The sequence below is a fragment of the Fukomys damarensis genome, unplaced genomic scaffold, assembly GCF_012274545.1.
Source record: "Fukomys damarensis isolate Sample0158 unplaced genomic scaffold, DMR_v1.0_HiC HiC_scaffold_36, whole genome shotgun sequence".
Lineage (NCBI taxonomy): Eukaryota > Metazoa > Chordata > Mammalia > Rodentia > Bathyergidae > Fukomys > Fukomys damarensis.
In genome coordinates, this window is record NW_022900948.1 from 18,450,055 (window position 1) to 18,477,714 (window position 27,660).

General features: G+C 39.2%; 1 protein-coding gene across 8 annotated transcripts in view; it reads left to right on the forward strand.

Moving 5' to 3' along the window:
* Invs (inversin) overlaps positions 1-27,660 on the forward strand; it is a 137,021-nt gene that overhangs the window by 97,201 nt on the left and 12,160 nt on the right. For all 8 annotated transcript variants that reach the window (XM_010614358.3, XM_010614364.2, XM_010614357.3 and 5 more), the window contains 3 exons: positions 5,663-5,769; positions 11,984-12,196; positions 22,378-22,649. In XM_010614358.3, the coding sequence (XP_010612660.1) occupies positions 5,663-5,769; positions 11,984-12,196; positions 22,378-22,649 (592 nt within the window). The remainder of the gene's footprint in view (positions 1-5,662; positions 5,770-11,983; positions 12,197-22,377; positions 22,650-27,660) is intronic.

Here is a 27,660-nt window from a genome sequence, read left to right on the forward strand (position 1 = left end):
CAGGGTCTCACTATGTAATTGAGACTGACCTGGAACTCACTGTGTAGCCCAGGCTGGTCTCGAACTCACAGCAATCCTCCTGCCTCAGCCTCCCAAGGGCTGGGATTACAGGCGTGTGCCACCACACCCAGCTAAATTTTCTTTCTTGTATTTGTCAGATTTGGGATGCAAGGTAATGCTGAGCCTATAAAAAGAGGAAGTAATCTTTCTTTTCTTGTTCTTATAACAAATTTATGTAAGCTCAGTATCCCTTTGTCCTTAAATATTTGGATTAATTCACTGTTGAAGTCTTCTGGTCTTGTTTTTGTTTTTACCTGTGCAAAAGTTGTTAATAACTGATTCAGTTCCATTAATAGTTACAAGGCTATTCATATTTATTAATTATTTTCCTTTCAGCTTTGGTAAGCTGGAATTTATTATATTACTCAAAATTTCACATGTATTTGTGAAAATTCATCCATATATTTGTTTATCTTTTATGTCTGTAGGACCTATAGTAAGTTCTTCATATTAATTCTATGCATTGGTAATATGTAGTTTCTCTCTTTATCTTTCTGTCTTCTCTCTCTAAAGGATTTCTGTCTTTATTGACAGTCTGTATTTTGACTTTACTATTTCAGTGTCTGCGCTTACCTTTATTATTTACTGCCATTTACTTTCCTCAGGTTTGATTTACTCTTCATTTTCCTTAGATTCTTTTGATAAAAGATTAAATTATTGATTTTTTCCAATATATGTATTTAAGCATACTTCTTCTAATTTATGCCTTAGCTGTATCCTACAAGTTTGGTTAAATTATACCTTCACTGTTCTTTTTTTTTTTTTCTCTTTCTTTCACTGTTATTTAGTTTAAATATGTTCTACCTTCCAATATGATTTATTCTCTGAGCTATAGATTATTTAGAAGTTCTTTGTTTAATTTGAGCATTTCCTCATTTTTAAGTTAATCATATTAGTTTCCTGTTAATGCTGTGACAAATTAACACAGACCGACAGTACAAATTTTTTACCTTACTGTTGTGAGTGTCAGAAGCCCAAAAGGAGTCTAAGCTAAAAAATCAAAGTATCAGTCAGTCTGCATTTCTTTTCGAGGTTCTGGGGAAGAATCTATTTCCTTAACTTTTCCAACTTCCAGAGGCTGTCCAAATCCATTGGGTCATGACTTTATTCCTCTATCTTCAAAGCCAGCAGTAGCTACTTGAGTCTTTCTCAATCTGTATCACTTTGACACTCACCTCTTACATCCCTCTTTCCCTTATAAGAACCTTTGTAATTACACCACGCCTGCCCACATATTCCAGTGTCCTCTCCCCAGTTCAGGGTAAACTGATTAGCAATCTTTCCCCCCACCCCATTAAGTTTTTTGGTACATTTAAAACAAACAATACAGTTACATTTATCATTGGGATCTTATACCTTTACATGATATGCCTTCATTCTAATTTTCTCCCCACACCCCTGCCCTCCCTTCACCCCTTTCACCCTTCCCTATTTACAAAGACTTTGTTTCCATTTTTTCCTCTTTTCACATTTTTCTTTTTCCCTTATTTCCTTTCCCCTCCCCTTCCCACTTGCCCTTTAGCCATTTTCTTCCTATTTCACACTATCAGTTATACTATTTGAACCTTATTTACACTTTTAGTTTTTCACACCAGGAAAACTATTCAGTATTTACTCAAGTGTGGCCTATTTATTTCACTTAAGAGTATAATCTCAGTGTGCATCCATTAGCTTTAAATGTCTCTAGTGTCCCATTCTTTATGGCTGAGTACTTCATTTTATAGAAAAAACAGATCTTCTTTATCCAGTCTCCAGTTGATGAGCATTTAGGTTGTTTCCAAGTTGTAGCTATTACAAACTGTGCCACTATAAACATGGGTGCACATATATCACTGTGGTATGATTCTTTTAGTTCCTTTGGAAAGATGCCTAATAGAGGGATGGCTGGGTCAAATGGAACCTCTAATCCTAGTTCTTTGATATTACTCCATATTGATTTCCACAGTGGTTGCACCAGTCTACACTCCCACTAACAAAAGAGAAGGAAGGGTTCCTTTTTCCCCATAGCCACGACAGTATTTGTTATTGGTTGATTTCTTGATAGCAGCCAATCTTTCTGGTGTAAGGTGGAATCTCAGTGTTGTTTTCATCTTCATCTCTCGAATGACCAGTAATGTGCAACATTTTTTCATATATTTATTTGCTGCTTTTACTTGTTTGTCTGAGAAATGTCTGTTCACTTAAGATGCCCATTTTTGAATTGGGTCTTTATATTTGGGAGGACAGATTTTTTTTTGAGTTCTTCACATGTTCTAGATAGTAGTCCTTTGAGGAGTAGCTGGTAAAAATTTTTTCCCACATTGTATATTGTCTCTTAGATCTGTTGGTGATTTCTCTTGCGCTGTAAAAACTTTTTAATACAATGAGATCCCAGTTGTTGATTCTTTGTGAAAGTTCTCATGCTGCTGAGGACTTTCATAAAGTCTTTTCCTAGATTAGCAATCTTAATTCCCCTTTCCCACATAGCATAAGCATAACGTAGTCCCGGATACCAGGGATTAGAATATGGACATCTAAAGACTATATTAGTCTTTCTTTATGGCCAGCCGTGTATATAGTTATGCTTTAGATCAAGAAAAGCCTCCAAAGGCCTCATATGCTTCTAGGTGGGGTCTTTGGAAGATGATTGAATCATGTGGACAACATAACTGACATAGCTGACCTTCTGTTGGGAGCTGGGTCTGGTTGGAGGGGGAGGGTCACTGGGAATGTATTTCCCTCCCTGGCTCCTCCTATTGCTCTCTGCTTCCTGGATGCAAAGACCTGAGCAACTTTCCTCTCCCCAGGCCCTTCCACCATACTGTTTTCTGTGTTTAAACCAGCCAAAGATGGACTGAAACTTCTGAAATTTGGCTTTCCTTCTTTAAGTTGTAGGCGTGGGGCATTGTGTCTCACCAGTGAAGAAAGTGACAAGTCAGTTTTTGCTACCAGAGAGTGGGGATTGTTGCATTTACCTGTTCACGTGGTTCAGGAGTCTTTGGAAGTGTTCATAGGAGTTTGAACATATTTGGAGATGCTGGCTAGGAAAGCCCTAGAATGCTGTAAGCTGAACTTGATGGGAGATTCTGGTCAGAACCCACCAGAATGGTAATAAAGATTCAGATGATAAAGACCAGGCGTAAGAGGTTTCAGTTGGGAATAAGAATTCTGTTGACTCTTGGACTGTATATGTTACACTCTGGCAGAATATTTGTCTACATTTTGCTTATGTCCTACGACTTTGCAGGAAATTGAAATTAAGAGCAGCAGACTAATTAATTTGGCAGAGGAAATTTCAAGGCATTCCAACATTCAGGCTGTGGCATATGTACTGTTGGGAGCTTTTAGCCAGCTCTACATTGAGAATCAAGTGCAAACAGCACAGCTGAGTGATTTTAGAAATTTAGAAATTTTGAATTAATGAAATTTCACTAGAAAGGAAGCTTCTATAAAGTTAGGTCCTGTAGAGTTTTCACCAAAGAGAATTTGGTCACTGAAAAGATTCACATTAAAAAGAAGCAATGACATGCACCTGCTTGGAAAGCTCAAAGTCCTGAGTTCAATTCCTGATACCAAAAAATAAGTAAAAAGAAGCCAAAGCTAGGCATGGTGGCACATGCCTGTAATTCCAGCACTTGAGAGGCTGAGGGTTGCTGTGAGTTTGAGGCCAGTGTGGGCTACAGCGTGAGCTCAAGGTTAACCTGAGCCAGACCCTGTCAAAGAAGAGGAAGAAGAACAGGAAGAGGAGGAAGAGGAAGAGAAGGGGAAAGAAAAGGAGGAAGAGGAAGAGGATGAGGAAGAAGCGAAGTACTTTGTATTCGGACAATAGGAAGAATGCTTTAAAAGTGTCCTGGTAATCAGCAAGACCCCACTCTTCACAGGCTTAATGGCCTACAACTGAAAAAAAACACTTTGAGAAGAGAGCCTTAGGGAACCCAGTTCATTCAATGCTGGCTACCAAAGGATTTCCTGGAGCTCAGCCATCCAAATACTCCAGGCAGGCTTAGCATGATCCCAAAGGACCTGACTACTGCTTGGGCAAGCATTGGCATCATCCACCTGGTACTAGTTTTATGATCATTTTATGCAAAATGCAAGAGTTGGAGGGTCAGGAACTTCTCTACAGATTTCAGAAGAAGGCCTTGGAGACCAGGCATGTACTCCTGAAAAGGTAGTGTGTGGAACTTTAAGAGTGATGTCAGAAGTGCAGTGGAGACCCTAGGAAGTTGCACAAGCTGAGAATGTAGAATGTCTGCTGAGGAAGGCCACAGGCAGTGCACAAAGCCACTCCAAGAGAGAAACCATGAGGGCTGCAACTGGCAATGCAGTATGGGTGAGGCCGTCCAAACCCTTTGGAGCACCCATCTGGCTACTGCTTTTCCATGCTAGGTGTGGAGCTATGGGATTTAATTTTTGCCCTGCTGGATTTTGGTCTTGCTTTGATCCTATTCCTTTCTGTCCCCCTTTTTAGAATAAGAATATTTACCCTGTGCTACTGTATATGTTGGCAGTGTTCAGCTTTGTTTTTCATTTTTACAGGGGCTCACAGCTAAGAGTTTGCTAAAGAGAAGACTTTGGATTTGAACTTTTCAGCAATGCTGAAACAATTAGGACTTTGGCAACTCTTAGAGTTGGACATGAGTCTTTTGGGAGCCAAGGGAAGAATGTTACGGTTTCCATCTAGAATGACCCCCAGAGGCCTCATGTGCTCCTATGTGGGCTTCCTGGGAGGTGATTGAATCATGGGGGCAATATAGTTGACTTACTGTTGGGAGGTAGGGTCTTGTCAGAGGTGAGCATGTCTCTTCCTCCCTGGATCTTCTTTTTGCTCTCTGCTTCCTGGCCACCAAGACAAGAACTGCTTTCCTCTGTTCATTGCATTCTTGAATGAGATAGATAGATAGATAGATAGATAGATAGATAGATAGATAGATAGATAGATTTCATATATTTGTTTTTGTATATATAATTTTTATATGTAAATAATGTTTTACATATATAATATAACTGAGTATATATAATAAATAATGTTACATATATTACTTAGGGCAAATCTTTAAATTTGTATAGTTTAGGTCTTCTGTATCTTTACTGCTGTTTTGTCAGTGATTCCTGTCAACTAATATAAATAATGAGTTACAGTCTCCCACTATGGTTATGGATTCGATTATCTCCCCTTTAATTTTGTCAAATTTTGCCCAATATATTTTGTTATTGGATGTATACAGATTTAGAGTTGGTCATCTTTAACACTATTCAATATATCTCTAGTAATGCATCATGATATTTTACTGTATCTTTTGTGACATTAGAACTTTTTAAGAATACAGGTTATTTATTTTATTGAATCTGACTTGATTTGACTTGGTCTTGTTTTCTTATAATTAGATTCAAATTTTTCATTGTTGGTTGGACTATTACAGAAGTGGTATTGAATCCTAATTTAACACTATGAACACTTGGTGAAGATGCCATCTCTTTTCTTCACAGTCTACTTAATATTATCCTTTTTGATAATTAAGCAGTTTGGGGAAGAATCATTTATATTTTTGAATTAGCATAGACAGCCATATGTTCAAATATACTTACTCCAGGTGTGCTTGATTTTTGGTCATATTTATAGGGAAGAACAGCTTTGCACTGGTCCTGTAACAATGGATACCTTGATGCCATTAAATTATTGCTGGACTTTGCTGCTTTCCCTAATCAGATGGAAAACAATGAAGAAAGGTAAGTTATTGATTTGAAATTTTTAAAGCATATATTGTTGTTCATCTCACATCCTTTCTGCCAGGTTAAAGAGATCTTATGTTTAGATACTAGTTCAGAAATAATAAATATACTCATAAGGAAGCAAAACATTTAAGTCTTGAACCAGGAAAAAAGAGTGAAACTTGCATGCAACATTGATTTCAAATCGTGAAATTTTATATCTATTCAGAACTTTAGATATTACTTGGTGAAAGTTCATGTTTTACAGATAAGGAAACTTATGCCTTCATCTGGCTTGTGGCTATAAGGTCAGTAAAGTCTGGAATGACCTGATTGACCAGGAATCCAGCTAGACCAGCAGAATATGTTACATATGTAAGATACTCTTCTTGATGGAGAGGATATTATCAATGGACTAAATGGTGCCACTACATAGCATGAAAACATGGAGAAGCTAAAATGTAAATTCAGCACTTAATCTATAGATAGTTTTCTTGAATAATATAGGGTTCATAGAGTTATGCTGAAGTTGTTATTCAGAGACCCAGACACGATAAAAAGGACCAGACACAGTGTGAAATCTAAGCCGCGCTGGTCTTGGATCTAGGAAGATTATTAATTCATAGGTAACAGCTGTTTGTGATCAGACCTCTATGCCTGAGGTCCCTCCCAGCCAGGTTCATATGTTAGTTGTCAGTGCTTGTGGATTCTCTTACTACAGTGACCCCTGCTACAACACTGTCCCCATCCTCTTAGTCAACACCACTTCTTTGTTTTGTTGTTACGTGGGAGACTTAATAGAGAATGAGGGGCTTTTCTAAGGCAGCTATTTCAGTGGAAACAGATTCCTTCTTCCTAGAACCAGTCCCTCTCTCACTTCCTTCAGAAATTGTCCTCATTGGTGAAAGAACTAAATATTTTTCTCTTTGAAGCTCTTAAAAAATGTAAATATTAAGAATCTTAAAAGTTAATGATACTTGTTTCTATAAAAACCTTATTCTATAATTGTTTTTTTGTTTTTATGGTGGTACCAGGGATCAAACTCAGGTCCTGGCATTTGTGAGGCAGGTGCAGCACCGCTGAGCTAAATCCTGGCCCTATAATAATATTCTGTAACAGCTTTGCTACTTGACTGCTTTTTTTAAAAAAAGGAAAATACTTTTTTTATAATTCATTTCCCATTTATATACTAAGCTTTGCATTTCAAAACTAAGTAACTGCATGAATTGAGGTGCTTCCTGGAATAAGCATATGTTAATTTCAGACAAAAAGACCAAGGAAAAATCCTCCTAACTGTACTTGCCAATATGCAGATAAAAAGAGACAGTGGGCATATCCTAGTCTCTTTCATTGTTTCGTCAGCAGTGCACCTTGATGTACAAATGTCAGAAGATGGCACTGCCTTTTATGTTTATTGACATTCTGGTTTAGTCATTCTACTGAGCCCATCAGACTATTCCCACATAGCAAATCCAATTACATCTTATCTCTTGTCTTTATCTACAGTGTTTCTTGGCTGGTTACCATCAATGTAGTGCTAATTTTTACTTCTAATGCATTGACACTAAGCAGTTGATGTACACTGTATAGACATAATTTTTGCCAACTTCTGCTGGCTTTCAGTCAATAACTATCTGACAGCTACACTCTAACATTGATGGGAATATTCACAGTACTCAAATGTTTCTAAATTGAATCTTGGGTAAAGAAAGATTGAGTAGTAATAATAACAACATTGTCAGTTGCTTAAACCTGATGGGTGGACTTCAATCTTATAACTTTGCTAGATATTTGAAATCTGCCTCTTTAAATAAAAAAAACTTTCTGAAAATCCTAATTTGAATAAACCAACTGAATAAAACACATTTTTGAGAACAATTGGGGAAATAGGATTGTAGAGCAGCATTAAATTTACTAAGGAATTCCTATTATTTTATATTAATACTGAAATGTATAGAGATGAAATGAAAGGAATTCCAAGATTTGCTGTGAACTATTATCAGCAAAAATAAAAAGGAACAAATCAAGAAAGGTGAATATAATTTAAAAATATTTCTGATAATTAAAATTGAGAAATAAGTGTTTAGAGGATTACTATGATATTCTCTACTTTTATGCTTAAAATTTATTTTAATAAAATATAATTCTTTCATGATAAAAATATTTAAGATGTGATTTCAATCCAGAAGCAGTCTAAGAAATCTAGTTCTCCCTTTGTTTTTTCTGTTTTTACAGATGAGGAGACAGATGCTCAGAGAAGTTAAACAATTCCTAGGGTCACACAGGCCTCCAACTCCCAGTCCATCATTATTTAGTGCATATTATGCTACATGTTCCTTTTGTCATATTTCTAAGTAAAGGCATAATTTGGGCCCTATGTTTCTTAAACCAAATGTTGACTATCGTGTGTCTATTCTTTGTGAAGAACGCTACTTATTAATAATTATGGAAAAATTATCAAGCCTACTAAATACATGTGTTGACTGCACATTGATTTGTTTTCAGTTTTTATTATTACAGATATTCCTTGATTAATGACCTGACTGTTATTTTGATTGTTGATTAATGACAACTGTTCAGACTTATGTCTGAGGCGCACTGTTCACACTTAGGACCTGCCACTCGGGCTTATGACGCATCTTTTTTTTATACAGTCTGTACATCTTGTTTATAGAGCTTCAATTTTTTTTCATATGTACACCATGTTCACATAGTGCTGTAATTTCTGCTGATCATATTGGACAGTACAGGACTGTAGGGTTTTTCGGTTATACATTATAGTGCTGCATGTAAGAGTTATGCAAGTAAAAATTGGAGTTTCCTTTGACCATTTCTTTGTTCTGAATATTGTAATATACATACTATGTACAATTCCTCATTTGGCAACCGATTCACTTAACAACCTGGTCGCAAAAACAGAAGTTGGCAGTTAAGTGAGGAACATCTGCACATATTTATAATACATAATAATCATATTCCTTCTGGGGAGTTGGTGCATGTACATAACACATCTTTATTCTTTTTTTGTCCTCTTTCCCTTCCCTCCCCTTTTCATCTCTTAATCCCCTCCCATTTGCAAAAGGTCTATCTCCCTGTTTTCTATTATCTATCTTTTATTTTTCTCTTTATATTTCAGGTTTCTCGTATAAGAAATCATGTGATGTTTAGCCTTGTGTGTCTGATTTATTTCACTTAATATTGTGGTCTCAAAGTGCATCAGTTTTTCTATAAATGATCCAAGTTTATCTTTATGGCAGAATAGTATTCCATTGTGCATAAATACTAAATTTTCTTTTTGTTTTTTTGTTTTTTTCTTTTTGGTACTGGGGATTGAACTCAGGTCCTTGTGCTTGCGAGGTAGTAGAACCACTGAGCTAAATCCTCAGCCCTACATTTTCTTTATCCATTCATCTGTTGATGGACATATAGGCTGCTTCCAAGATTTAGCTGTTATGCTTCCAAGGTTTAGCTATAAATAAGGGTATGCATGTATCACTGCAAAATGATGTCTTTAACTTTTTTAGGAAGATACCTGGAAGGCTAACAGATGGGTTGAATGGAATTTCTAGTTTTAGTTTTTTGAGAAATCTCCATATTTATTTCTACAGTGATTGTACTAATTTACATTCCCACCAATAATGTAGAAGGATTCCTTTTTCCCCATAACCTTGTGAACATTTGTTATAATTTGACTTCTTGATGATAGCTATTCTTTCTGGAGTATAATGGAATCTATGTTGTTTTAGTTTGAATTTCTCTAATGGCCACAGATAGTGAACATTTCTTCATGTATTATTGTCTATTTGTACTTCTGAGAAGTATCTGTCCATTTCAGTTGTCCATTTTTTAATTAGATCTTTTATTTTGGGTGTCTAATTTCTTTTAGTTCTCTATATATTCTAGATGGTTCTCTGTCAAGGAATAGCTGGTAAATTTTTTTGTTTGTTTGCTTTGTTTTGATTTTTAGTTTTGGAGACAGGCTATCACTATGTAATTCAGGCTGGCCTTGAACTCACAGCCATCCTCCTGCTTCATTCTCCTGTGTACTAGGACTACAGGCGTGTGCCATCATGTCCACCTCACATATTCACTTTAGAAGCAATTTCATTTTATGAGAAACTTATACTCAATAATTGATAAAGGTGTTATGGAAGGATTACTAAATTAGGAGTCAGTGTGACATTAGTTTGTAGTCTACGTTCTGTAGAAAGAAGTTACATAATTATCAGCAAGATACTCAACCATATTGAATCTATTTATATCACTTATAAAACGAAAGTGTTAAACTTAATGACTTCTAAAAGTCAGGTCAGCTTTACTACAGTGTGGTTTAATGACTGTAATAATATTTTCCATTAACGAAAATACAGTCATGAAAGGCACTTTGTAATAAATAGTAAATTTTAAAAAATTCTTCTGAATACATAAAATGTCATTTCCTTATAAATAACATTTGAAAGTTTATACAGGCCCCTGTTTACTTATGGCCTTCTGGTCTCTGGACAGTAGTGGGAAATTGAGCTGTGAGTGCAACTTAATTCCAGCAGTTGGGACCCTGAAGTGAAGTGAACAAATCGTTCTTATTCTGAAAATCTCTTACTTTTGTCTCACTGTGACTGTTGGGTAAGTTTTAAAGGGAGGTTACTTTTGTTTTTCTGTAATCATAGTATGATTTTCTGAATCTAATCCTGCATTCCCATAATAATTTTCCACCTTCTGAATCAGCTGATTGTTTCCTCCTATTTCTAATTGCATTGACTAGTCACTGTCGGTTGCCTGGAGAGGACGCAGCATCAATGACAGTTACTAGGTAGTCATAAATACTAGTTGGTGTTTTTGTTTTTGTTTTTTGAGACATTATGTGTAGCCCAGGCTGGTCTCAAACTCACAGCAATCCTCCTGTCTCAGCCTCCCAAGTACTGGGATAAACACTAGTTTGAAACCTGTATTGATATGATTTATGATCAGCAAATACGGCATCGGCAAGCTGCAGTGTAGGTCTTGTCATAATAAATAACAGAGTAGTAAGTGAAATGTATTAATTGCTTCCTTTGCGCCAAGCAGTAGCCCAGGCTGGTCTCAAACTCACAGCAATCCTCCTGTCTCAGCCTCCCAAGTACTGGGATAAACACTAGTTTGAAACCTGTATTGATATGATTTATGATCAGCAAATACGGCATCGGCAAGCTGCAGTGTAGGTCTTGTCATAATAAATAACAGAGTAGTAAGTGAAATGTATTAATTGCTTCCTTTGCGCCAAGCACAATGCAATCTCCTTTATATTCATTATCACGTCTTCTGTGTATTAATGTGTTTCACAGATAAGGGAAGCTGGGGCTTAGAAACATCAACTAAATTGTTTAAGAAGTGACACTCATTATCATCATTGGGAGCTTATTTTTAATTCATTTTGTGTACTTCTATTCACTATTTGAACTCTTAAAATAGAAATCATTTTTATAAAGAAATTCTTTTCTTTTAAAAAAGGAAAACTTGGTTGTTTTTGCCTTACAGAATTTTGTTATTTTTATATATTCAGATTTATCAGTCTCTTTTATGGTTTCTGAGTTTTACACCTTTTCTTTAGAAAGGAACTTCTCCAATATTTTTTTATCTTCTATGGTATCTTCTAGCACCTTCCTAGTTTTTTTATATTTAGATATTTGCTCCATCAAGAATTTATTTTGGTGTAAGATGCAATATGAGAATCTCTTTCATCCCAGATGGCTACCTGGTTTTACCAACATCATTTATTAATAATCTAACTTTTCTGCTGTGATTTAAAGGGCCACCTTTATTGTACACTAAATTTGTCCATTTGGAAGTATACTTTTTATTTCATGATCATTAACTATCAGTAATTGTGAGCTCAAATGTAAGAATCTCACATAATACAATTTGCAGTAGCTTTTCAGATAGGAACAGGGGATTAATTTGGCACATGGGAAAGAAAGAAAATGATCCTTTTTTCCCCAAGACCCCCAGTTTGTGAGCCAGTGAACAAATTGACATGGTCAGTAACAGAAAGCACCTGAGCCCCAGCCATACTCAAACTTGTTTTTTCACCCCATTGAGGAAACAGGATCAGCCCTGGATTAGAGAGGATGGTTTTGCGTGGGGAAAATCCTTTAATTTAGAATGAGGCCTCTTTCTGCTGCATGATAATACTGCTTGTTTAACTGTGTCATGAATCACATTCCATCTTTTAAAAGAAATATCACACCTGCTTCAGGTACACACCCCTTGATTATGCTTTGCTTGGTGAGCGCCATGAAGTGATCCAGTTCATGTTGGAGCATGGTGCCCTGTCCATCGCAGCCATACAAGACATTGCTGCCTTCAAAATCCAAGCTGTCTACAAAGGGTACAAGGTCAGGAAAGCTTTCCGAGACCGGAAGAACCTCCTCATGAAACATGAACAGTTGAGGAAAGATGCTGCTGCCAAGTAAGTGTGAGCTGTGGAGATTGTATTCTCATAATTCAGAAGCAGGGCATGGGGGTTTGGAGGTCATGGAGCGTCCAGAAAAAGGAATGAGGAGAGAATGTGTTATCCTTTTGGTCTCTGCGCTTTGTCACTGTCTTAATAACTTTTCTCTCATTGCTGAGACAAAATACCCAACACCCAAAGTTAAAGGGGGAAAAGTTCATTTGGCCCACATTTGTAGGGGATTCAGTCCATAATAGGCTGACTCCAAGGCAGAGTGGCAGAGAAGAAACAGTTCATAGTGGGAAGAAGGCAACAAAGCAAGCAAGAGATAACCACAGCTCTTTCTATCCTTTATGTCTTATCCAGGCTACTTAGAGCGGGTAGCACTCACACCCTTAATCCTAGTGCCCTTGATCCTAGCATTGCACCATGAATCAATTCCAGTATCACCCACTGTAGATCCAGCCACCTCTGAAAAAGCCCTACCTATGACAGCATGAGCCTTTGGCCGGCGGGACACCTAAACACCAAACCATAACAGTCACCTTCCCCATTTTGCTCAGTACTCTGTCTTCAGAGGAATAAGGCTAAGTGAAGGATGAATGCCTAACCTTTTCTTGGTGGCTATTTTTCATAGATTAGAACTTGATGGTCTTAGCCCTGGGACAAATCCCTGTCATCGCCACCCACTGTAGGGAGTTAGCACATATAGGGTAGCTGCCTAGAATAAGCTACAAAGAGATAATTGGTCTTCTTGCCCTTCCTTCCTTTTCAAAAGAAACTTATACCAATATGTAGCCTACTTTTACTGGACAAATCTACATCTAGTTTCAATTTGTAAAGCAGCCAGCACATACAAATAATTGGCTCTGCCCCACCAATTTCTTAACAAATCTGTACTAAATACGGTTGTCCCTCTGTATCTATGGGGGCTTGATTTTTTCCAAGACTTCCTGCAGATACTAAAACCCACAGATGCTCAAAACTCTTACATAAAATGGCACAATCTTTGCAAATAACCTACACACATCCTCCCTATAAAATTGAAATCATCTTTAGATTACTTAAAATACCTAATACAATTTGAATGGTATGTAAATAATAATAATACTGGGATGTCTAGGAAATAAAGACAAAAAGTCTAAACATGTTCATTACAGATGAACAATTTTTCCTGAATATTTCAATCCATAGTCAGTTGAATGTAAGGATACAGAACCAGTGGATATAGAAAGCTGATCAGAAAGTATTTTATTCAAAAATTATTAATTGACTGCTTACAATACATACAAAACCCTTGGCGGAAGCTTAAGCATAAAATGGTGACTAAAAGCAAAGCAAAGACTGTACTTCATCAAGGACTTCCCTTTTTTTTTTTTTGAGACAGGGTCTCATTATGTAGTTAAGACTGACCTGGAACTCACTATGTAGCCCAGGCTGGTCTCACAGCAATCCTCCTGCCTCAGTCTCCCGAGTGCTGGGATTACAGGCATGTTCCACCACACCAGGCAAGGACTTCACTTTTTTTTTATAGTAATACAAAGTACACAAAAAAGCCATTTGTAGCTATTATATATTGTAGTTATATCACCTAAATAACTGATTCTGCTTTGGTTGACCTTTGCTTTGATACTTGTGTTAGGTAGGAGTATTTTAAATATCAGAAACATATTGAATTAGCAAATACAAGTACTACAACGTCTGATGATGAAGAGGTAGATAACAGGCTGGTTCTGGATGTATGTAAATGAAATGCTTCGAAATCTTGAGCCCTTCAACTCAGATCCTTACATATCTTGCCCACAAGGGGGAGGCATAAGTGTAATAAACATAGCCATTAAAATTAGTAATACTTAGTCATTAAAAATAATAAAGCAAGACATCATTTTAGTGAGAAGTTAAATACCACTGTGTACTAGTATGCTAACCATAATTTCAAATTTCGATAGATAAGATTGGTGAAACATCATTTTCTGTGACTCTGAAGCTACTAAGTAGACAGCATTCTAGAAAATAGTTCCTTGCACTGTCCTCTTAACGAGGTTCTCTTCCTTCCACTTATACCAGAGAATCCAGTAATAACCTAAAGCCTCTATATGCCTTCTTGTAAAAGCTCTCTGTATATGAGTGACAACTATAAGTAGGTAATACCCAAGACAAATCACCCTGAGTGGCAAGTGAATATTCTCTGTAAGGGGTGCAGTATTGCACTGTAGTTTCAGTGTCCCCTGAGGATGCCTTAAAACCTTTGATAGCATAGAGGGTCTTCCGATTACAAAAATTCAAATTACAATTTTTGGACCTTAAGATAATGTGAAAGTAATATAGAAACTGTATTTCAAAGTTTAAATATTTCTCGTTTCTTGGGCTAGTGATGAATGATATGGTCCTCTCTCATAATTCTGGGCAGCATCACGGAAACACAGCTCCCAGTCAGCCATGTCATTAGGAAGAGAAACAAAGCTCTTCATTGCTAAGCTATGATAATTGGTGGGCTAAGTGCACTCAATGCATTTATAACTTGCAGTATTTCAAACTTACCTTGGATTTTCCAAGATGTAAATCTGTCCTAACCAGAGGGGCATCTGTATATACTATGTTTTTCCCTGTATATACATACTCATAATAAATTTAATTATAAATTAGGTACATTAAGAGATTAAAAACCACAATTACATAGAACAATCATAATGATGTAACATAATAAAAAGTATGTGAACATAGTCTCTGAAAGTATCTCATTGTACTTTCACCTTTCCACTTAAAGAAAGCTCTGTTTATAGCATCTCTTCATTACAGCTGAACTGCCAGCATCATTGCTTTTGAGCAATTATTAAGTAGCATAGGGTTATTGTTACATGAGCACTGTGATACCACAGCAGTGGACCTGATAACCAAGGTGGCTAAGTGACTACTGGGCAAGGAGCTATAGCATCAGTATGCTAGACAAAGAGGTTTTGCACATTCTGGTAGAGCAAAACAGCAGATTTCACCATGATGCGCAGAATGGCCATAATATAGCTGATGAATTGCTTATTTACAGAATTTTAATACTCTGGACCAGAGTTCATAGTGGACAACTGAAACTGGAAAGTAAAACCTCAGATAAAAAGAGACTACTGTATTTCCTACTAGTGAGTCCCATAAACTCCAGTTTCAAGTGTGAGAATCTGTTTTCAGAATTTGAAGTCATATCTACCTGAATATGAAGTAACACTCTAAAAAAACAATGTGCTGACATTTACATCCCCCCAAAAGAGTGCATTAATAAAAACATGTTCCACTTTGTTGCTGGACAAGAGGCCCTGAAGTCTTCTTTTCACCTAATTCTCTTTCCAGCTGAAGAAATAGGGGTGGTAGAGAGGAAAGACATTTGGATTCAAAGCCATCCTCTAATACTTATTTGCAGTGACTTGAGCACAGCATTTCATAAGTTAGACCAGTTGATTTCTGGTTCCTCTCCTATCCTGTAAAACTCGTTAGTGACTTGCAGCCTCTTCTACTCCTTTACCTGCAGCACTGCCCAGAGTTCTATGCCTGGCACCTTAAGTTTGGCTAGACATACAATTGAGTCAGTTTAGAGCTAGGAACTAAAAATCTGCCTTTGAGAAGTTCTCCTGTACAGAAGAGGGGCTTTAAAATATTGGCAAATGGCTGGGCATGGTGACACATACCCAGCACCCAGGATGCTGAGGCAGGAAAATTGCTGTGAGTCTGAGGCCAGCCTGAACTACATAGTGAGACCTTGTCACACACACACACACACACACACACACACACACACACACACACACACACACAAAAAAAACCCAAAATAAAAATAAAATAATGGTAAGCTTAAATATCCTATTTTTTAAAAACATAAACTAGTGTGACTCCCAGCCACAAGACTTGAAACAAAAGGATTTAGAAAATATCTAGCCCAACCCTACCTTTAGATGTTTTCTTGATTAGTTTCTCTGCCATTGGAGCTATATCTTCTTCTTAATTTTTTGTTTTTGGACTTAATTTTTTAAAATACTTTTATTTGGGGGCTGTGCTTACTTGTGATAATAGGCACATCCTGTTATCGCAATGTACATTTCCCATTCAATTGTGTTAGGGTGGCAAAATCAAATTCCTGAAAGTGAGGGTATGAAAGGATTCATTAAACGTGAAGTAAAGAGGTCTCTAATTTATGATACAGAAATTGGGGCAGAGAAAAGTTGTCATCAATTTTTTAAGGCAGATATTTTAGAAACTTCTATTTAAGAAGTCTATTTAAGAAGTGTCTATAATCCACTTAAAAGCACTTTATAACTCACACCGCATTACTTGAGCTGCTGCCAAAATGAACATTACTATAATTTACCTGCCAAAGCGCAGAGTGGAATGCACATTTACAGAAGACCATGTTTATGTTGATCACCCTCTTCTTTGAAGCTTACTTTTTGCCAGGTTCTTATTTCACCTTCTCCTATTAGATCTCCTTTCTGTGACTCTCCCTTCTCACTTTTTTTTTTTTTGCACCAGGGATCTAACTTGGGACCTTCTGCTTGTGAGGCAGGCAGCGGAACCACTGAGCTAAATCCCCAGCCCCCTTGTCACATCTTTTTAGAGATCCTTTCTCCACACTAAGGTCAGCCCTGTAGGTCGGTTTTTACTTCTGTTCTTGTTGTACCATTTTCCACTGAGAATGTAATTATTTCAAAATTTAAATTACAGATGAGCACATTGGTGTGTACCACAGTCCCAGCTACTCAGGAGACTGAGGCAGGAGGATCCCTTGAGCTGCAGGATTTGATATTACACTGGACAACACAGTGAGACTCTGTCTTTTAAAAAAAACACTTTAATTAGTTCACCTCTGTAGATAACTCCTCAATCTGGCTGACATCCTGAAATCCTGCAACTCTAATCTCACATCTTCAGTTACCTACTGGGCATTTCCACTTTGTCACCCCCTCTTGTCACTTGTTAACAGTTCAGGTCACTGGACATTCCCATTTGCACATCCTGTAGCCACTATCACTTTAGAGTCATAGTGTAAAACCTACATAGTCTATCTCTCTTCTCGACTCCTTATTTCCTTGCCAGTGATGACACCATTGTTAATTTCTCCTTTGAAATGTCCTTTTACTTTTTTCTATCTTACCAAATATTCTTGAGTTCCAGCCATCGTGTTACATAAGACCCTTGATGTGTTACTTCCATTTACTCCAAGTCTTCCATTTCTTCACTGCCAATACCCTCCTGTATCATCCCACTTGATGTCTCAGCATCCCAGATGTTCTTCACTTCCTCCCTTACCAAGCCCTCAGGGACACCATGGTTTCTTTCTGGCTAATCTGAGATTGAGTAAGTCTCGTAATCTGGCCCGATTTTGGTCACGTGGTTCAACCTCTTGTACTGCTTAAGTCCCCTCTAGAAGAGACTGCAGTCCTCGAGTGACATGACAAGGAAGTCTGCGCTTCTTAAGACAGCTCATTTCCTTAGTGGATTAGTGGAGGGCTCTGTGTGGCAAAAGTTCTCTTCTGCCCTGTCTTGCAGCTACTTCTTAAAGCCAAAGAAAAAAGTCCAAATCCTTTCCCATAAAACAACTTTCAGATATTTAAAGAGAGTGCTCATGACACTCCCTGTCTGACTGCAGAATCCCTTTGACTTTATAACTGACTGCAGCCTGCTCCCCTGAACATCTCCAGCTTGTCAGTACAGCACCTCTTCTCAGAGTTGACCCATGTGTCTGATTCTTTCTCTCACAAAATCGTCTGATCCATAGGGAATTACTTCCATGATTCAACTTCTTCATGCCATCTCATTTCTCAGAACATCAGTTTCCCATGAGCCAAATGAATGGGCTCTTAATCTTGAATGGGCTTCAGGGCTCCATGAATGCCCTGAGACTCTTTGTAGCATTTCATTCAAGGGATCGAACTTGGAACCTTGTGCTTACGAGGCAGGAGGCAGAACCACTGAGCTAAATCCCCAGCCCAGAATCTTTATTTTTTTAAAATCTCATTTTCAAAGGCAGTCTGTGAATCATAAAAAGATAAAAACCACTGGACTACACGATCCCTTCCATCTCTAACACTGAATAAGCTAGAGGTCCTAAGGCACACATTTTTCTTATTCCCTTGAGAGGAAGTTAAAGACCAAATGCTACTGTGCCTGTTATTCAGCAGCAATGAAGAGAGACTCTGACAGACCCCTAGATACTGTGCAACAGCAGCTGAAAAGGTTATAGCAGTACCTTTTCTGTCTTGTGAGGTAATCAGCCCCCCTCACTGGAAATGCTCCAACAGGAGATGAATTATTATCTCTACAAGATATTTATGAGGAATTTTTAAAGTTACATGAAGAACTGGTTTTGAGATCTTTTCTGAATCAAAGTGAGAGCTAGGTTCATGCTCTTCCTCTGCCTGAATAACCTCTCACTTCACTCCTCTCACTTTGACATTCTTCATCTGGAGCCTTTCTTGCTCTTGGTCTAATTAGTAACTGTCTCCCGCATCCTTCCATAGCTCTGTGTAGATGCGTCTGTTTTAGCACCGAACACATCTAGAACTCTCTGTCCACAGAAGTGTATGGATCCAGTTTCCCTGCTTGATCTTCAGCTCCGTAACACAAGGGATGTGTTTCATGTCTTCCTATCTCCAGTGCCTTGGAGTATTTGTATATAGCCAGAATTTAGTAAACATTCAGTAACTGCCCCTAAAATGGATCTAAAACCTTTACATCAGTCATTAAACACTCTAGGCCTTAGTTTCCTCACCTGTCCTAGGGAAGAGTTGGACTGGATACTCTGGGACCTCCTTCCATTTTAATACTGTGGATCTCTGTGACTACCACTTCAGTTTGTTTGCCTGACTAAAGGCAGCAAACACTTCTATGTACCACTTATCTCCACAACATACTCTGGCACTTATGTATTTGTGCATTTGCCTTCCCAATTCCCTGCATATTGATCATGGACAAATCACCATTGACAGCTTTTTGACAATTCCTGTCATAAATACAAGAGCAGAGTCTCACCTCTATAATATACTTGCACATAAAACTGCAACCTCATAGACCGAAGCTGCTTACAAGTCTGACTCCTGACTATTGAGAACAAGTATTCAACACTGACAATTGAGATTCTTTAGTGCATGATGTATCTTTTTTAAAAAATGAAATTAATTTTATATACTCAAAGTCTAATTACATATAATAACGATTACATTATTTCTTCTACATCTGCTTACTTTTACCAAAATGAAAAATCAGTCCCCTGTAAACGCCCCCAAAGAGATCAGGAAGGCTGGGCCCCCTTGCTTTCTGGACACCCTTATCACTCTTAAACACTGTATCCCCTGTTCACCATGGGGCTGCCTTTGGTGGAAGTTCAGAAGGGTCTGCAGTGACAAAGTTTGCCCAGGTGCTATTTGGACAATGGCTTCTTAGAATTAAGGAGAGCTGTTGGGTTTTCCAAAAACCCAAATAACCAAGTCCAATTTATCACCTTAGAGCTCTTCCAGTGGCATTGAGATCCATGTAGATGCCAATCCAGAGCACCACACATAAGGGTGTCTGTCTGAAGAGCCAGTATCATTTTCTTAAAGCAGCTCTGTTCCTTGGTGTGGTATACAGAACAGCACCCCCTCACCTTGCCTAGAGCAAGCTGTTGGCTCAGTTAGCAGCGCACCAGCCACCCAGATGCCTCCACCTTCTGAGAAGCAGCCTCTTCCCTGACAGATCACCAAAGAGCACCTGCTGTTATCTGTATAAATCCCAGGCACAGAAGCTGACAGGCCGTCCAGCTCACCTGTGACCACAGTGCAGCAACTCAAGGGTCAGCATTTGGCAGGGATATAACAAAACCAGAGCTGAATAAACGTCAGAGCTCTACAGGCGTTAGTATAACCCACCTGGCCATGTTCTGTGTGATGAGACTCCATAGAAAGCCATAAGATAAACAAGCTTGAACCCAGGTCAGAGGCTTCTCCAAGTCACCTGGGTCTTCTCTGACCCTTGAATCCTGAATAAGCTTTGCTTCCAGTTCCAGTCTGTGGAAACCTGAATTCTACAACTGCTTGGTAGCTGAGAGTCTCTGCCTCAGCTCTTGTATCCATGTCTTGTCTTAATTCTACAGCTTGTCAGTTTGCTCACTTAAAAAGCAAATATGTACTAATAAAAAATGAAAATTGAAAAAGTATGAATAAATATGGTAGACCTTAAAGTTGACAGTGCTCAGAAGAATCTGTTTTCTTCTCCCATATGGTGTAGTCATCCATCCACATTAGGCTCGCCTTTCTCTTAAGACTTGCTACTCAAGGTGGGCTAGAGAACCAGCAATGCCTGTGTCGCTGAATAGTTGTGGGAAACAGACTCTTCAGTCCATCCCCAGACTTGCTACATCAAACTTGTAACTAATGAGATCCAAATAACATTCCATCAAGTGGGAGGAGTAAAGAGCTAACATCCTTTTCTAACATCTCGTCATGGGAGGATTTGATTTATCTCCCCTGTCCCTTGTTCTGACCAATCTATCATCTTCTCTCTCTCTCCTGCCTGCCTTCCTGCTCCTTATTCTTTCATCTTCTCCCTCCTTGTCTGAAGCTACCAATAAATTTATCCCCTGCAGAGCCTCCTTTTGCTCTGGAGCCTCAGAGCTGGTCACCACATGGGCCCTAGACATCTCCCCATCTACCAGCCCTCCCAAGCTTGTCAAAATGTTTGTCCCAAAAGGGTTTCCCTGTAAGGGGAATCCAGTATTACAGTAACTCAACCTCCTCACTACCTGAAAAATCCCAAATTCTGCAAATACAGCTTATTTCTAAACCAGCTGCATTCTGAGCTATCATACAAGTGTTAGACCCAGCAAAACTGGTTTTTGACAGGCAAATTACTCACTCAGTCACTTGGTAGTTATTGGCAGAAGCAGAACTAGAAAACTTCTTACACTTCCCAGCACACATCCTTTCCACCACATTCCTATCAGAACGTTTAACCTCCTTGAGTAATGGATTATGTGGGAAGTAAAGACATATCAATGTCAGCTGTCTATCAAAAGCACGAATCAGGGCAGGGATTTAGCTCAGTGGTTCCACCACCTGCCTCACAAGGGTAAGGACCTGAGTTCAATCCCTGGTATCAAAAAAAGCACTAATCAAAGATCAAAAGCAGCAAACCAGGTTGTTTTCCCATACTTCCTGCCTTTGCCCAAATTCCTCCTTCAGTCTAAAATCCTTCTTCCCACCTCTCTGTCTGGCAGACTCCTACATATTTTGGGGGGCCAATGACTGGAATCTTGATTTTTAATTCATCACTACCTCTTCTGTGCAGGCACACTGTTACATTTCTACCATGACAGGTTAAGTCTCTATTTTCCTAGACAATTCCTCTGTGGAGAACCTGAACTCTTTGGTCCTCTTTCTGTACCAGTTCTCAGCAGACTCAGAAAATAGTAGGTTTTTTTTCTCCCTACTGTCTCTCCCTTGGAAATCTCTTCAAATTACTGACATCGGTCAAACAAATCCTGCTGGCAGCCCCTTCATCCTCCAGCTCCCGACTCTTCCCTAGCCTGGCTACCCTTCTGAGCTGCCTTGTCACCATCTGTATCACTCTGCTACTCATTTCCCCCCAGCCTTATTTCATGCTGCTGCTTCTCAATGGTTGTAGCTTGGCGCCCAGATAATTGTGATGACTTTTGAAAAATCATCCTGCTGCCTGGGCCTCATCTGCAGAGGGAGTGGGTCTGACTCCTTGGCTGGGCGCTCGGTGGCAACACTGCACTTCATAGATGTGTTGTGAGGTGCTTTACAAATAAGTTTTTTATATAATCATTAAAGTTTGCTGATGGTCTTTCTTCAGTAAGTGGAACAGATTCAAACTCATCCCCATGACTAATCCCAATTGCAGTCTGCTGCACTTCCTCTAACAGGAGAAAAAGGGTGGGGTGTCAGGTGGCTCCAGGATCACACACATGTGGGGCACACGCACCCTTGGCAAGGTGTTGGCTCTGTCGGGTGTGTCTCAGCTGTGCAAAGATTCATCTGCAAGTTTCTTTTTGGCTCCATCGCCCATTGAGCTATAAGGCTGGTGTAAGTGAGAGGACTTCTACTGTATCTGGAGAAAAGACCATTTCCAAACCCTTTCTTAAAATTCAGTCCAACTCAAAGACCCTTGAGCAGGTGGTTTGCTTTTAACTTTTCTTTCCTCCTCTCCTGCATGGTTTCCAGAAAGCGGGAAGAAGAAAACAAGCGGAGAGAGGCAGAGCAGCAGAAAGGACAGTTGAGCCCAAGTCCCCACAGACCTCAAGCCCTTCCCTGTCTTCTCACTCCCCATCATGAGCCCAGCAGGCAGAACAGGGACCCAAAAAAGCAGCCACCTGCTGGCTACAAAGCCCCGGGCCCTGAGCCAAGAGGTGACAGAAGGTCTCCAAGCAGACCCCTCCAGAAGGAGCAGAAAGTCTCATCAGACCTGCAGGGAACAGACTCCAGGAAGCCAAACGGTAGGGTGTGTACTTTGTTATTTGCTGCCAACCTGTGGACTCTAGGCTCTTGGGGTGTATGTAGGCAGTGCCTTTAAGGCAGTTACTAGCACTTAGGTTACCATTTTATTATTTGTTTTCTGTTTCCTGTGGTTCTCTGGCCTCTGTTCCTCTTTTTCCCCCTCATATTGGTTATTAGAGCATTTTTAGGGTTCCATCTTGATAAGTTGTATTTTTGAGTGCCTCTCTTTCTGTAGTCCATAGTGGCAGCTCTGGAGACTACAATGTACATGTGTGATGTGTTATACACAGCCAACCCCAGCATTTACCACTGAGTGAAATGTGGAAACCCTGCTTCCATTTAGGTAGCCTTACTTTCCCTTGGGACCAGATTTTTTTTTTTTGTACCAGGGATCAAACTCGGAACCTTGAGCTTGCGAGACAGGTGGTAGAACCACTAAGCTAAATCCCCAACCATGTTTTTCTTATTTTTATTTCAATCATCAAATATAATTTATAAAACTCATAACTAAAAGAAACATCCATTTTATGTACTCATAAATTTATTCTTCCGTAGTTTCTTCCTCCTTCCTGATGCACCAAGATTCCTTCTTTTACCATTTCCTTTCTGACTGAAGAGCTTTCTTTAGCCAATCTTTTTTTTTTTTTTTTTTTTTTTTTTTTTTTTTTTGGTACTGGGGATTTAACTCAGGCCCTTCCACTTGCAAGGCAGGTGGCGGAACCACTGAGCTAAACCCCTGGCTCTTTAGCCAATCTTTAAGGAAGGTTTGCCAGCAAGACATTCTTTTGAATTTCATTTTGTCTAAATATGGTCTTTTCTCATTGTTTTGGTGCATATTGGTTATACCAAATATTGGGTTTGGTTTTGGCATTATAACATGTTTTGATCATCCTCCTCCATCTAAGTATTCTTTTATTTCATTCCGAAATAATTTTTAAGCCAGACATAGAATTTATGGTTGATGGTTCTTTTCTTTTAGCACTTGAAAATTATTGTGCCTCTTCCTTCTGACTGCTGTGGTTGCAGATGAGAAATCCAGTTCATTTCAATTGCTCTTCTTGGCAACATTCCTGCATAACTTGTTATATTTCTTGGCTTTCAAGATTCTTTTGTCATCTTTAGTTTTTGAAAGTTTAGTATGATATATCTTGGCCTAGGTTTAGGGTTTATCCAATGAAGTTCATTTAGTGTGTTGGGGTCCTCAGCAAACCCACAGGTTTGGTAATTTGCTGGGAAGACTCACAGGACTCATTGTATACTTGTACTCGTGGCTATGATTTATTATAACAAAAGTACACAAAGCAAAATCAAAAAAGGGAAAATGTTTATGGTGCAAAAGAAAACAGGCACAAGCTTTCAAGAGTCCTCTCCCAATGGAGTCACACACAACACGGTTCCTTTAACAATAGTATGGGTCAGTTAAACAACTTTTTGTCTACAAGAAAATCTCACTTGAACATTGGACTCCAGGATTTTTATCTTGAGTCATTCACAGAGGCACCCTCTGCCTAGTGTATGCCAACAATCCCAGAAGGAAAGCAGGTGTTCCACCTGAACCAGTTTGGGTAAGGCAATTTAAACCCATTGAGCAAATCTTACAAGTTACAGGATGGTTGGGACCTGCCAAAATCTAATGCAAATGCTGATACAGTGAAAAAGCCAAATAATGTCTTAGTATAACTCTGAAAAGTTTCCACTCTGTAGACCGTCAGAAAGAGTCTCTGCGATCACATAATTACTTAATTCGGGGTCTGGACTCTCAGTTTGTGTCTCTGGACTGTAGTGAAATGGGAGTATACTCTATCCTGCAAGGCAGTTATGGACAGAAATATTACTGATCTGGCCAAGAAATTCTTCCTAAATAAAAGAAATGACCATAAACACTCCTGGAATATAGTTCCATAGCCTACTGTGACTATAGCAGCAGTGCAATCCTTGAAGAGAGTGTGATGTTGGTTTGCATTGTCTTTCATGTGTCTTTTTTAGATATCAGTTTCAGAGTCGATTCTCTCTTTTGGCATAACAAACCATCCTCCAAAACAAAGTGGCTCTAGGTTAAACAGAATTCTGTAGCTAGCTGAGCAGTTCCTCCGCTAGGCACCTGGACTATCTCATGTAGCTGCTGGAGAGCTGGCTGGGCAGCAAAGCCCAGTGTGCATGGTGCCGGAGAATGGCAGAGGCGACTCCAGTCTCTTGCATGTGGCCTTTCGTTCTCCAGTGAGTTAGACCATCTTCCTTACATGCTGTTCTCAGAACAGTGCTCTGAGAGACGGCAGAAGCTGCAAGGCCTAGACTTCAGAACTTTCACATCACTTCTTCCACATTCTCTTAATCACAGCAAGTCACAATGCCAGCCCAGATTCAAGGGTGTGAAGAAACAAACGAACTCAGGATGGAGGATGTGCCAAAATTATATTACAACAATGTGGGGAGAATCTTTCATCATTAAACAGTCCGCATAGGAGGCAACATCTCCTCTATCTCTGGTGCCTCACAGGATATCTGACACACAAGAAATAAAAGAATATTTAGTAAATATACAGTTGGGCCAGGTATGGTGGCGCACACCTGTATTCCCAGGAGGCAGAAGCAGGAAGATTGCTGTGAGTACCAGGCCAGTCTGGGCTACAATAGTTCAAGGCCAGCCTGCACTACATAATGAGACCCTGTCTCAAAAACTAAAACACATAATAACAATAATAATAATAAATAAACAAATAGTTGGATGGTATTTGCTAGGTGCTAGAGAATCAACAGGTCATGAAACATAGGACAAAGTACTACATGTAAGTCAATAACAGAATCCCACCTTGTGGCAAAGATCTCTTTCTTCTTCACCAAATCAGTTATACATGCATTCATTTAACAGATATATTTTTGAAGCCACATTATGAGCCTGTATTGAATTCTCAATTAAAACCAAGGATCACACCTTCAGGTTTTTCCTACAACAGTCGGTATAACATTGATTACATGGGGTTTACTGTCTATCCCCAGTAATAGTTCCCTAGTCCAGAGCACTGAAGAGCAGAGAGATCAGGCAGTGATTTCAGACTTACAAGTACACAGGGTAGGTGATTCACGTTAGCTTTATTATGAAACATTCTGGAACAATTATACCTCAAGGCCTATGCAGACTACTGAGGACCTAGTCACAGTGTGATAGGGTGGCCTCACATCCTGAAAACTCCATGTTGTTTCAGTTTCTAATAACCAGTCTTTCTGTCTGTTTATTATACTGATACTAGTTAGATTTCCTCGAGATTATCTTACATAGTTTTACAAGGATTTTCAAGACAGGGATGGCTCATGAAATGAATTTAGGGGATTGGACCAGACTCTAGTATTTCTATTCCTTCTACTGGATTAGAGACATGATAGAAAATACCAAAGTACCACACATATTATAAAGGTAATAATTTCTCTTTCAGTGATATATATATAATGTGAGTGTGTATGTAGGTATATGCATGCATATAAGTACATTAGGCCACAGAAGAAGACTTAGTTCTTGGTTTTTTGCCATTGTCAAAAAAAAAATTGAAAGCTAGTGTTCTAGAAAAGCTCTTAGATGGGGGAACTTCTTGCTCATTTGAGAGCAGGAAGTGGCGTCTTCAGTAAGGGACTTTTGTGATGAGCCAAGTTCAAATGTGCAGACAGGGTCCCAGCATCTAGACTTTGGGAACTAAAGGACAACAGGCTGTGAGCCTGACTTGGGGATAAGGAAAAGGAACGTGGGCAGCCTTCATCCCGTTCATCTGCCCAAGAGGCCACAGTACGAAGGAAAATATATACTTTCAAGAATCAAGAATGACCACTGATTCCAGCCTTTATGGCATAGTGTTCCCAAGAAGCCCCACATCATAGGCCAAAGGACACAATTCAAATCATGACTGGCTAATAAAGAGGGGCACAGCTGCTTCAGCTGACCAGGGTTCAGGCAGTCCACACCTTGACAGGTGAGCATCCCAACAAGAACCTAGACATGGGAAACGGTGACCACCTCACTCTGTCCTTCACCTTGTCTCATGGAGGATGTTAGCGCTTGTGGGTCTTTGCAGAGCATCTAGCTCAGCCTTTTCAGAACAATCCAGGAAGCTGGGGGCACTTAAAGGGGGCGGATTTAAGGTGTTTAGCAAGCGACTTCCTCCTTCTCTCTCCAAGTTAATGGTTCCCTTCTGCTTGTTTATAATTTGTGCAAATAAGCTTTGGAGTCACACAGCCTGAGTTCACACTTAGACTCTGACACTCTCTGGCAGTGTAAACTTGCACAAGTTATTTACCCTCACCAAACTTCCCCATTCTCTCTTTGCAAAAAAGGAAATAATACCTTCCTTAGAAAATTGAGAGCAGCAGAGATAGGCCATGTAAAGACTTAAAGATAGTGCCTTAAGACCTCTGTGAAAGTGTGCTTTTCTGGTAATTACCCTCCTTATTTCAAATAGGGAAATAGAGGAGTAATCTTTAGAATGATTGCTGTGGCTAAGTGGAGGGTGGACTGGAGGGACCAGATGGGTCTATGCTAAACAGCAGCAGCTGGGTGAGTGGTATTTCCAGTGGAACTAAAACCGAGCATGTGGGGCACATATGTAATCCAAGTGCTCTGGGAGGCTGAGACAGGAGGATTGCAAGTTTGAGCACAGACTAGGCAACTTAATGAGCCCCTGTATCAAAATAAGGGGGAGGTGCCATGTAGCTCAGTGTGAAGGCCCTGAGTTCAATCCCGAGTACCACCACCACCAAAAAATAAACAAAAAGTAGAATCGAGGGGACTTGGTGGCATATTGCTCATATGAGGTGGGAAGATGAAGTTATTGTTGTGTCATTGTGGTTTTTAGAATGTGTGAGGAGAAACTCATTGTTTCAAGGACCAGCCTGTTATTTTCTTATTCTTACCATCTGTACTGCCAGAGCTGTACTGTCACACCTGACTGGTGGTGTGAGTAAAACCAAATCTTTTTTTTTTTTTTTTTTTGGTGCAGCGGACCGACACGAGTCTTTCGGCTCAGA